This window comes from Pleurodeles waltl, chromosome 10 (assembly GCF_031143425.1).
Source record: "Pleurodeles waltl isolate 20211129_DDA chromosome 10, aPleWal1.hap1.20221129, whole genome shotgun sequence".
NCBI classification, from domain to species: Eukaryota; Metazoa; Chordata; class Amphibia; order Caudata; family Salamandridae; genus Pleurodeles; species Pleurodeles waltl.
The window spans coordinates 11,393,963-11,406,665 of record NC_090449.1 but is presented as its reverse complement, the minus strand read 5'-3'; the positions used below and the strand labels follow the sequence as shown (position 1 = coordinate 11,406,665).

Genomic DNA, 12,703 nt, shown 5'->3' with positions numbered 1-12,703 from the left:
TTGCTCACACACTTAGGCACTCACCGGCTAAGGCGCTCACTCACAATCACTTAGGTAGTTACTCGCACATACTCTGACTGACATACCCTCATACCTTTCATTCACCCACTCATACACACCCTCACTGATACACTTGGGCATTCACTCAGACCCTCACCCACGCTCTCTTGAGACATTATTATGGACCTCTGTGACTGATGGGCAGAGTGGCCCAGCCCCCCCCCCCCCCCCCCCCCCCCCCCCCCTGTACGGCCCTGGGCAGGCAGCACTGCTGGAGGCGAGGATCACACGTCGCAGTGTTTTCTCGGTCGCCAGGGAGTGACCAAGCCTCCTCAAACAATGAAACATTGCCTGCAGGGGAGGGGCACTTACGAAGAAATGGAGCGAGAGCATCTCCAGGTACCGGGGAATCGGAAACCGAAAGTCTCTCAGTGAGACGGCAGCTGTGCACAGAGCACGGGCAGTCCCACCAGTGCACGTCTGTGCAGTGTCTGCAACAGTCTCACACACCACCCACAGGGGAAACAGATGGAAGTCTCACACACCACCCGCAGGGAAACAGATGGAAGTCTCACACACCACCCGCAGGGAAAACACACACCACCCGCAGGGGAAACAGATGGAAGTCTCACACACCACCCGCAGGGAAACAGATGGAAGTCTCACACACCACCCACAGGGGAAACAGATGGAAGTCTCACACACCACCCGCAGGGGAAACAGATGGAAGTCTCACACACCACCCGCAGGGAACCAGATAGAAGTCTCACACACCACCCCCAGGGGAAACAGAAGTCTCACACACCACCCCCAGGGGAAACAGATGGAAGTCTCACACACCACCCGCAGGGGAAACAGATGGAAGTCTCACACACCACCCGCAGGGAAACAGATGGAAGTCTCACACACCACCCGCAGGGAAACAGATGGAAGTCTCACACACCACCCGCAGGGAACCAGATGGAAGTCTCACACACCACCCGCAGGGAACCAGATGGAAGTCTCACACACCACCCGCAGGGGAAACAGATGGAAGTCTCACACACCACCCGCAGGGAAACATATGGAAGTCTCACACACCACCCGCAGGGAAACAGATGGAAGTCTCACACACCACCCGCAGGGAAACAGATGGAAGTCTCACACACCACCCGCAGGGGAAACAGATGGAAGTCTCACACACCACCCGCAGGGGAAACAGATGGAAGTCTCACACACCACCCGCAGGGAACCAGATGGAAGTCTCACACACCACCCACAGGGGAAACAGAAGTCTCACACACCACCCCCAGGGGAAACAGATGGAAGTCTCACACACCACCCCCAGGGGAAACAGATGGAAGTCTCACACACCACCCGCAGGGAAACAGATGGAAGTCTCACACACCACCCGCAGGGAAACAGATGGAAGTCTCACACACCACCCGCAGGGAACCAGATGGAAGTCTCACACACCACCCGCAGGGGAAACAGATGGAAGTCTCACACACCACCCGCAGGGAAACATATGGAAGTCTCACACACCACCCGCAGGGGAAACAGATGGAAGTCTCACACACCACGCCCAGGGGGAACAGATGGAAGTCTCACACACCACCCGCAGGGAAACAGATGGAAGTCTCACACACCACCCGCAGGGGAAACAGATGGAAGTCTCACACACCACCCACAGGGAAAACAGATGGAAGTCTCACACACCACCCGCAGGGGAAACAGATGGAAGTCTCACACACCACCCGCAGGGAAACAGATGGAAGTCTCACACACCACCCGCAGGGAAACAGATGGAAGTCTCACACACCACCCGCAGGGAAACAGATGGAAGTCTCACACACCACCCGCAGGGGAAACAGATGGAAGTCTCACACACCACCCGCAGGGGAAACAGATGGAAGTCTCACACACCACCCGCAGGGGAAACAGATGGAAGTCTCACACACCACCCGCAGGGAAACAGATGGAAGTCTCACACACCACCCGCAGGGGAAACACACACCACCTGCAGGGGAAACAGATGGAAGTCTCACACACCACCCGCAGGGTAAACAGATGGAAGTCTCACACACCACGCCCAGGGGGAACAGATGGAAGTCTCACACACCACCCGCAGGGAAACAGATGGAAGTCTCACACACCACCCGCAGGGTAAACAGATGGAAGTCTCACACACCACCCGCAGGGGAAACAGATGGAAGTCTCACACACCACCCGCAGGGTAAACAGATGGAAGTCTCACACACCACCCGCAGGGGAAACAGATGAAAGTCTCACACACCACCCGCAGGGGAAACAGATGGAAGTCTCACACACCACCCGCAGGGAAACAGATGGAAGTCTCACACACCACCCACAGGGAAACAGATGGAAGTCTCACAGATGGAAGTCTCACACACCACGCCCAGGGGGGACAGATGGAAGTCTCACACACCACCCACAGGGGAAACAGATGGAAGTCTCACACACCACGCCCAGGGGGGACAGATGGAAGTCTCACACACCACCCGCAGGGAAACAGATGGAAGTCTCACACACCACCCGCAGGGAAACAGATGGAAGTCTCACACACCACCCGCAGGGGAAACAGATGGAAGTCTCACACACCACCCACAGGGGAAACAGACACCACCCGCAGGGTAAACAGATGAAAGGAAAAGGGTATTTAAATCGCTCTTGTTAAGAATGATTCAGTCTCATCAGGGCAAGTCTGCGGAGCGGGGCTGGCTCTATCAGGGGCCCCTGAAAGGCTGGGGCCCGGGGCCAGAGCCCCTTTGCCCATGCCTTAAAACGTCTTTGCCCCCGGGCTCTGCCAGCGCCCCCACATTGAGCATCCCCTGGCCCCCCACACCTTCCCAAGGGTCACCCTCTGTGGTGGTAGGATGCAAAGACTGGGGGGGGGGGAGGGTTTGAGGGGCGCCTCCCTGTGACCCTGAGGCTTCTAGGCACGTCTCTGGTGCTGGGGTGCCCCGGGGCATTGTTTACCCCCTCCCCGTGACTACAGCGTGACTCATGAGGGGTTCCCCACTACCTCTCCTCTGCCTTCCTGGTATCACTTTCACGTTATCACTAGTGACGTGTAAGGGGCGTGGGGGGGAGGGGCGGCCGCACACATATCTACTCATGTTCCTCGCCCCTTCCAGCTCAGCGGAGCTCCGCATCTCAACTCTCCCAAAGCCTGGACCTGGGACAGAGCATCTGAGCTCACCTGCACCGCTCCGCCTCTTAACATCACCTGCAGGGCTGTGGGCACCGCTCCGCCTCTTATCCTAACCTGCAGCCCCTGGACCTCGGGCACCGCTCCGCCTCTTATCCTCACCTGCAGCGCCTGGCCCTCGGGCACCGCTCCGCCTCTTATCCTCACCTGCAGCGCCTGGCCCTCGGGCACCGCTCCGCCTCTTATCCTCACCTGCAGCCCCTGGACCTCGGGCACCGCTACGCCTCTTATCCTCACCTGCAGCGCCTGGCCCTCGGGCACCGCTCCGCCTCTTATCCTCACCTGCAGCCCCTGGACCTCGGGCACCGCTCCGCCTCTTATCCTCACCTGCAGCCCCTGGACCTCGGGCACCGCTCCGCCTCTTATCCTCACCTGCAGCCCCTGGACCTCGGGCACCGCTCCGCCTCTTATCCTCACCTGCAGCCCCTGGACCTCGGGCACCGCTCCGCCTCTTATCCTCACCTGCAGCCCCTGGACCTCGGGCACCGCTCCGCCTCTTATCCTCACCTGCAGCGCCTGGCCCTCGGGCACCGCTCCGCCTCTTATCCTCACCTGCAGCGCCTGGACCTCGGGCACCGCTCCGCCTCTTATCCTCACCTGCAGCCCCTGGACCTCGGGCACCGCTCCGCCTCTTATCCTCACCTGCAGCCCCTGGACCTCGGGCACCGCTCCGCCTCTTATCCTCACCTGCAGCCCCTGGACCTCGGGCACCGCTCCGCCTCTTATCCTCACCTGCAGCGCCTGGCCCTCGGGCACCGCTCCGCCTCTTATCCTCACCTGCAGCGCCTGGCCCGTGGGCGCATCTCTGGTGCTGAGACACTGCTTGTGATCTTGGCCTCACGCACCCCCGACACCCCAGGTAAGTGTTTACGAAGCTTACCACCGCTCTTCCTTTATAGGATAATATCCCTGGCAGCAGCAGGCAGACCAGGGCTCCTGGACTGAACACCAGGGACCCTGTATGATTGATGTCAGCATCCCTGATATCATCTCTAGAGCGCCTAGAAGTGCTCTGGGCTACACTACATCACGCAGCTTGTATTGTAGTGTTCGTGCTAGGTGCTGTCTGAAAGTGCCTGTAGGGAGGTGACGTGTTCGGCACTGTAGCGCCTAGGGTCACTGAGGCACAGTCCAACGCAGGGGCAGGTCCCAGGAAAGACCCCATCGGCAGGGTCGCAGCTCCAGGGGGGTGTTTGGGGTATTACACACCCCCCCCCCCAAAAAAAAAAATATATATATTGTGTAGTTATTAGTCGACTAGAAGTGGGCTCAGTCGGGTAATGTGAATTCTCTGACTGATTTCACCTCTGGATTTTACGTGCCCACTAACAAATACACACACTCTCTCCCCTATAAATTGAAGCTTTTAAAAGCGTTGATTCGTTTGAAAAATATTGCATTTCGGTACCCTAACAATCCTGCTTCTCATATAATGTGATAAAAAAAAGTCCCTGCGTGATTGCTGGGAAAACTGAAACTTACACCCCCCAGCCATACTGACCAAGCCTCGCCCACCAGGGCCTGATGTGCCAGGATGGGCCCGGCGCTGTGGCGATCTGATGTGGGGGTTTAAGTGACGTCAGCATAGATACGGGAGATAGGAATGGAAGCTACCAGGGTGCCGGAAGTAGGGGTGCTGCATCACCCCCAAAAATAACCATGCTGGAGTCCAGACGGTAAACAGGCAGTAAGGATGCATATACATTTTGGGGTGTATTTTCGTGACGCTCTGTGGCTCTAAGCACTGTGTCGCGTAGAAAGAGCATGCATAGAAAGAGCAAAATGTCAGACATGATTGTTTACGTACAGGAAGGTGTCCCTTCCTGCACATAAACAATCATTTGAAAATGGCGCTTTAGCACTTCTGTGTGTGCTGTGTTCTGAATCACGCATAGAAAGAGCAAAATGCCAGACATGATTGTTGACGTGCAGGAAGGTGTCCCTCCCCGCACATAAACAATCATTTGAACATGACGCTTTGGCACTTCTGTGTGTGCTGTGTTCTGCATCACGCATAGAAAGAGCAAAATGCCAGACATGATTGTTGACGTGCAGGAAGGTGTCCCTTCCCGCACATAAACAATCATTTGAACATGACGCTTTGGCACTTCTGTGTGTGCTGCGTTCTGCATCACGCATAGAAAGAGCAAAATGCCAGACATGATTGTTGACGTGCAGGAAGGTGTCCCTTCCCGCACATAAACAATCATTTGAACATGACGCTTTGGCACTTCTGTGTGTGCTGCGTTCTGCATCACGCATAGAAAGAGCAAAATGCCAGACATGATTGTTGACGTGCAGGAAGGTATCCCTTCCTGCACATAAACAATCATTTGAACATGACGCTTTGGCTCTTCTGTGTGTGCTGCGTTCTGCAGCACACACAGAAGTGCCAAAGAGGCATCAGTGATTGTTTATGTGCAGGAAGGGACACCTTTCCGTAACACACCCCTCAACGCAGACATCCTTGCACTATGTTGCCGGGATGCCTGCGTTGGCAGCTCAATTTAACGCCAACACAGGTGGAAACACAGGGGTGCGTCGTATTCACCTAAATATGGCGCATCCCTGCGTTTCTAAAGTGAAGCAGCGCAGCAAATTTCGATGCAGCAACGCATTGCGCCACTTTTCCATAAATCTGTCCCTTTGTGTTTATCTCGTCACATTTGGACAATGGTCACATGTTATGCTTCATCTTCTGTCAAATTGCTACTTATTCAGAAACTTTTATTTCTCTGACTTCAAAAAGAGAGGATTTTGTAAAACTGATCTAGGTCAGTGTTTCACAATCTTTTGACGTCTGTGGATCCCCACTTTATTAGTATTGGAACCCGGGACCCCCACTGAAGCATTACTAGAAGCCGGGGGCCCCGGTGTAACCATCATTGATTATTTGAAAAGAAAAACAATACTCATCAAACACATACACAAATGATAACACATTTTCTTTAAATTGCACACAAATATAAATGAAACAATAAAAAAGGTAATTTTAAAGGGAAGTGTTAGAAATGGGGTCTCTAGTTTGCAGGCAGTTTGAACCCTGTCCAAGGAGGGACCCTCACTCTAGTCAGGATAAGGGAGATGCCCGCTCAGATAACCCCTGCTCACCCCCTTCATAGCTTGGCACGAGCAGTCAGGCTTATCTCAGAAGCAATGTGTAAAGCATTTGCACATAACACACAGTAATAAGTGAAAACACTACAAAAGAACACCACAACAGTTTTAGAAGAATGTATGATGGAACAACGAATGCTGGAATCATGCATGCCTGAACAACGCGGTTGGAACAACGACCGCGTTGTTACTACAAATGCCTTTACCACGCATGCCTTTACAACGATTTTTCATTGTAAAAGCATACCTAGTAAAGGCATGTGTGGGAACGGCATGCGTGGTTCTAGCATGCGACCCCCCCACCTACTCTAAGGCCCAGAAGTACCCCACCCTTAATACTAAAACTACCCCAACCCCCACCGCTAAAACAAAACTACCCCGGATACCTCCTACCCATCCTGAGCCCTAAACCCTTGCCTGACCTCCCCCACCCACCCGAAAAAAAAAAGATCCACTTCCCTGCCCCTAAAAACAAAACTACCCCGATCCCCCCACCCCAGCAACCAAAATACCCCCACCCTGCCTCTAAAAACCGAACTACCCAATCACCCCACCCCCAAAAGCCAAACTACCCTGATCCACCTACCCCTAGTGTTGTTCACAACGCCGTGATAGCCCCAGACGGAGCTATTGACTTCAAGGAACTGTCTTTTTGAGTAAATCTTGCAGAATTCATATATCTATAACTATATGGTGGATTTTTATCGTATTTGGTCTCGTCTTATATAGATAAATATTGGCTATTTTACTAAAACTGGTGTGGTGTCCTTTAGTAGTGTTTTCATTTATTACTGTGTGTTATGTGCACATGCTTTACACATTGCTTTTGAGATAAGCCTGACTGCTCATGCCAAGCTACGAAGGGGGTGAGCAGGGGTTATCTGAGTGGGTATCTCCCTCATCCTGACTAGAGGGAGGGTCCCTACTTGGACAGAGTTCATACCGACTGCCAACTAGAGACCCCATTTCTAACATGCCCACTTTCTAAAAGTGGCATTTTCAAACTAACAATCTAAAAACTAACTTCACTAAAAGGTGTATTTTTAAACTCCGTATTTCTATCTTCTCTCAAAGGGAAATTGCACTTTAAGAATATTTGTAGGCAGACCCTATGTTAACCTATGAGAGAGATAGGCCTTACAACAGTGAAAACCGAATTTGGCAGTATTTCACTGTTAGGACATGTAAAACACAGCAGTACATGTCCTACCTTTAACATACACTGCACCATGCCCTTGGGGCTACCTAGGGCCTACCTTAGGGGTACCTTACATGTGGTAAAAGGGAAGGTTTGGGCCTGGCAAGTGGGTACACTTGCCAGGTCGAATTGGCTGTTTAAAACTGCACACACAGACACTGCAGTGGCAGGTCTGAGCCATGTTTACAGGGCTACTAATGTGGGTGGCACAACCAGTGCTGCAGGCCCACTGGTAGCATTTAATTTACAGGCCCTGGGCACCTCTAGTGCACTTTATTAAGGACTTACCAGTAAATGAAATATGCCAATCATGGATAAACCAATCACCAATACAATTTCCACAGGGAGCACTTGCACTTTAGCACGGATCAGCAGTGGTAAAGTGCGCAGAGACAATAAACCAGCAAAAACAGATCAGAAAAAATAGGAGGAAGAAGGCACAAGGTTTGGGGATAACCCTGCAAAAAGGGCCATTTCCAATAGGAAGGTTGGAGATTTTCTGAATTCAATTGAAGCCACACATCGTCCATACTATATTCTGTTTGACGCACGTGCGCGGCTCCAACACATCATTCTGAGGACACGGATTTAGTTTTTAGCCTCCAGTTTCACATGCCTTGATATTTACAGTATGTTTTAATATTTTCAGTTGTACATTTAGCCACTTTATTTATATACATTTTATTAATCTGTTAATATTATTTAATTTTCTAGGCAGTCGCGGACCTCCTGTGGAGTCTTCGGGGACCCTCAAAGGTCCCCGGACCAGAGGTTGGGACCCACTGCTCTAGATGACAATCTTGGGGGGTCCAAGGAGTGTGAAAGGAAAGGCTGTAGGATGTCAGTTTTTTCCTAACGCACAACAACATTTAAATACCTGTTCATGAGTTAATCACATATTTAAAAATATATCAGCAATTAGGAAAGCACAAATGAAGCACATTTTTGTAATGCTGAAGTGTGACGGAAACAAAAATGTTAATAGGATCAAAACAAATCAATGCACTTTACTTGGTGATGCGAAGAGATAAATAGTTGCTGAAAATGAATTTTCACACATCATTGATTGTGCACTATATAGTTTTACCAGTAAATCTGCATGTCTATGAAAATCTAGTGCCATTTAGAGAGAAAATGTTCTGTCTGTAAACAAGCGTGCCTAACCGCTGGCAGTAGTGCTAATTTTGACTCCGCAGGTCCGTTTTGCAATTATTCAGCCCTCTGATGCTCACTCCAGATTCTCAACTGCCCATAAAACACACTTCAATACGATCAACGTATGGGAGGGCAACCAGTGTAGTGTGTTTTTGTTCCTCTCAATCTTCCATATGGCATCCTAAATATCACAAACGATAGACGGTCATGTATCACAGTTCCTCATCCTGCATATCTCAATCCATCATATTCCAAAGAAAAAGTTCTCCAAGTCTTCAAGGTGTCCTTAATCTTTACTTTCAATTTTCCAATTATAAAAGACCCAGCAACGTGTTTGTCTCTAAACAGAGCCTTTATCAGGGCCTTTCTTCCAGCAGTGGGGCAGCCTTTTTCATAGACCACTCTTTCCCCGGAAGCCAAAGTAGGCGAAAAAGCTCCTCCACTGCTGGAAAAAGGCCCTGATGAAGTCTCTATTTAGACACGAAACGCGTTGGCTGGGTCTACTATGTTTGGAAAATTGAAAATGTTCATGGTACCTCAATGGTACTCCAGAAGCAATAGGTATAAGTACATAGGAGAGCCATGTCCCACCCGCAGTCAGAGCATGCCCGCCCCTGGCTTCCACTCCATGGACGAATGAGGGAGATTGCGTCGGCTGGGTCTACTATGTTTGGAAAATTGAAAATAAAGACTGAGGACACCTTTAAGATGTGGAGAACTTTTTCTTTGGAATATGATGGATTGAGATATGCAGGATGAGACATTGTGGTATATGACCGTCTATCGCTTGTGACACTTAGGATGCCTCATGCAAGTTTGAGAGGAAGATAAAAACACAACACTGGTTGCCCTCCTCATAAGCAAACTGCAAATAACAGGCCCTACCGCACCAGCGCTCCAAAATGCACCACCAGCTACATACCAGATCCTCACCACTCTCCTGCTGAATGAGTGCGGTACATTTGATACCTTTGGTATTTTGTGTGACACTTGGATTTTTCACAATCCTTATGACTTCAGTGATATAACTTTATTATCAGCTTCTCAAAAAGGAAAATTGTTCCATCAGCACTGGAAGCTAGTGACTTGTAGTGCACCTTCCTAGTTCAATGCAGAGTTCTACAGTTTTAGCAGATTTTCTTGGTTTCATAAACATTTGTGGTCACATTGAGTCATATAAATGATCATTAATCTTTCAGAAAACAAGTGTCTGTAATGCACATGTGTAATACGGTGGTTGGTTTCGTTTCAGAGCACGTGCTCCTGTGACGCCGCGATGGCCATGCCCTTCAAGACGTTCGTCTTCCTGGACCTGGAGGGCACAGGCCTGATGGACACCCTCCCCAAGGTCACCGAGCTGTGCCTTGTGGCGGTGCACCGCTCTGCCCTGGAGAACCCGCTGCGGGACCGAGCAGGGGTCCTGCTGCCACCGCGGATCCAGGACAAGCTGTGCCTGTGCATGGACCCTTGCAAGAGTCTGGGTGCGCATGCTGCTGAGATCACAGGCCTCAGCAACCACACGCTGCAGAGAAACGAGAAGCGGGCCTTCGACGCTTCCACAGCCACCATTGTGCGTGACTTCCTGCTCCGACAGGCCCAGCCCATCTGCCTGGTGGCCCATGGTGGGGACCGCTACGACTTCCCACTGCTGAAGGCCGAGCTGCTGTTCCAAGCGGTCGACCTGCCTCACTCCATGTACTGCATGGACCAGTGGAAGGCGGTGAAATGCCTGGACGAGAGACGGCGGGCCAAGCCGCGTGTCATCAAGGGCTACTACACACTGGAGGGCATCTACCGCCGCTTCTTCCACAAGGAGCCCGAGGGCAGTCACTCTGCCGAGGGGGACGTGCTAACCCTCCTCATGATCTTCCTCTACGAAGCCAAGGATCTCCTGAAGTGGTCACGCCAATACAGTCGGAGGTGGGACCTCATAGCACCCATGTACAGGAACATCAAGGGGTGAGCCAAGAAACTTGTGGGCACCATGGGAGGAGCATCCTTTAGCCACCCTAACAATATTCCTATACACCTTCTTGGACACATGGTTGCACATTTTGAGTGATGACTGTTCCGTTCACTCTACAGACAAATATTTCTGCACCTACCTTGGCACTGAGTGGACGACCAAAACTAACTGTGGCTGCCTGCAATTGGGGTTGAGGTGGAGATGCTGGGATGAACTTCTGTCTGCCATTTTGGGTGGGGTGGAGGTGCAGGACTGAACTTCTGTCTGCCATTTTGGGTGGGGTGGAGGTGCAGGGCTGAACTGTTGTGTTCCTTGTCATTGCTCAAGCACATATTTCTACTGACCAACCAGTCTGGCACACACTGTCCTGAAGTGTGACCAGGGCCACTGGACTTAAGTGGGAAAAGAGCACCAAACTAAGCAGGAGAATTGGTTACATTATGCGGCATGACATTATGCAGCGCACTGCAGTACATTGTGAGTGCAATGCTGAAGGAGACATAGGGGGTGATTCTGACCCCGGTGGTCAGAGACCGCCGGGGCCAGGGTCGGCGGGAGCACCGCCGACAGGCCGGCGGTGCCCCGCAGGGCATTCTGACCGCGGCGGTTCGGCCGCGGTCAGATGCGGAAAACCGGCGGTCTCCTGCCGGTTTTCCGCTGCCCATGTGAATCCTCCATGGCGGCGGAGCGCGCTCCGCCGCCATGGGGATTCTGAAACCCCCTACCGCCATCCTGTTCCTGGCGGGTCTCCCGCCAGGAACAGGATGGCGGTAGGGGGTGCCGCGGGGCCCCTGGGGGCCCCTGCAGTGCCCATGCCAAAGTCATGGGCACTGCAGGGGCCCCCGTAAGAGGGCCCCACTTAGTATTTGAGTGTCTGCTATGCAGACACTGAAATACGCGACGGGTGCCACTGCACCCGTCGCACCTTCCCACTCCGCCGGATCAATTCTGAGCCGGCGTCCTCGTGGGAAGGATGATTTGCCCTGGGCTGGCGGGCGGCCTTTTGGCGGTCGCCCGCCAGCCCAGGGCAAATCCCAAAATACCCTCAGCGGTCTTTCGACCGCGGAGCGGTATTTTGGTGGGGGAACTCTGGCGGGCGGCCTCCGCCACCCGTCAGGGTCAGAATGACCCCCATAGTCCGGCTCCTCAAGTCTTCCGTCAACCTCTGCCCCACAAAAGTCAGCACACACTCAGCTCTCTTCTGGGCATACACACAGACTGCAGCCCAGGGTGCAATGCACAGGTGCCAACTTCTGGCCTCCACTCCTGGGGCCAGGTCCTCTTGGCAGCTTCATAAATGCACAAGTAAACCACAACTGTTGTTAAGGTATCTTCTTCTCACACTAGCACTTTGTCACTAAGGTATTTCTCAGCACTTTGAACTCTTGCCTTTTACTGAGGGAATCTGTCTGATTAGATGGTTTTGCATCCAGTTCTTACGTAACATTTGTCTGTCAGAAGATGCATGTCCACAAGGGCAAGATAATGAGACAATAAAGATAAACAAGTTCACAGGTGAGATGTGACTTCCTTTCCTCCTTGTCTGAAGCATTGTGCATCTCCTGTAACAATGGCCTGTGGGGTGAAGAGTCCTGTGGGGGGCAGGAATTATGTCATTGGACCTGGAGTCACCAGCAGGGGGCTCCCGGCTCTCCTCTGAAGAAGCTGGGAGAAGTCCAATAGGTGAACCCACCTATCAGGAAGCAAGTCGCCGCCCCAGTTGTGCCTTGGGTGCTGCAGGACACCACGTAAGTCATTCATGTCAAGCCTCCCCTGATCAATCCACAGACCAGAGGCGTGGGGTCCCGCGTGGCACAAACCAGGGTGCTGCCTCCAGAAGCTCTGTTTCCAATGGGAGTAAAGGCAGCTGGCCTGTCCTGCCCTCTCAGGGGTCACTAGAACAGTGTGACGGGGACAGGAGAGCTTGGATGGCATTCACAAGGGTGACCGAACAGGATGTCTGTCACTGAATGGGCAACAGGTGATCAAAGTGAATCCACCTGAAAGGCGCTTCTTAACCTCCCCGGCCTCAGTCTCCAGCCACACCCCAGGCTCT

At 52.2% G+C, this 12,703-nt stretch overlaps 1 protein-coding gene across 1 annotated transcript; it reads left to right on the top strand.

Moving 5' to 3' along the window:
• The first annotated feature begins 3,142 nt into the window (after window positions 1–3,142).
• TREX2 (three prime repair exonuclease 2) lies at window positions 3,143–11,413 on the top strand. The gene is made up of 2 exons (XM_069209375.1): window positions 3,143–4,070; window positions 9,934–11,413. The coding sequence occupies exon 2, from the start codon at window positions 9,958–9,960 to the stop codon at window positions 10,642–10,644; it is 687 nt and encodes a 228-aa protein (XP_069065476.1). The 5' UTR covers window positions 3,143–4,070; window positions 9,934–9,957; the 3' UTR covers window positions 10,645–11,413.
• The last annotated feature ends 1,290 nt before the right edge of the window (window positions 11,414–12,703 follow it).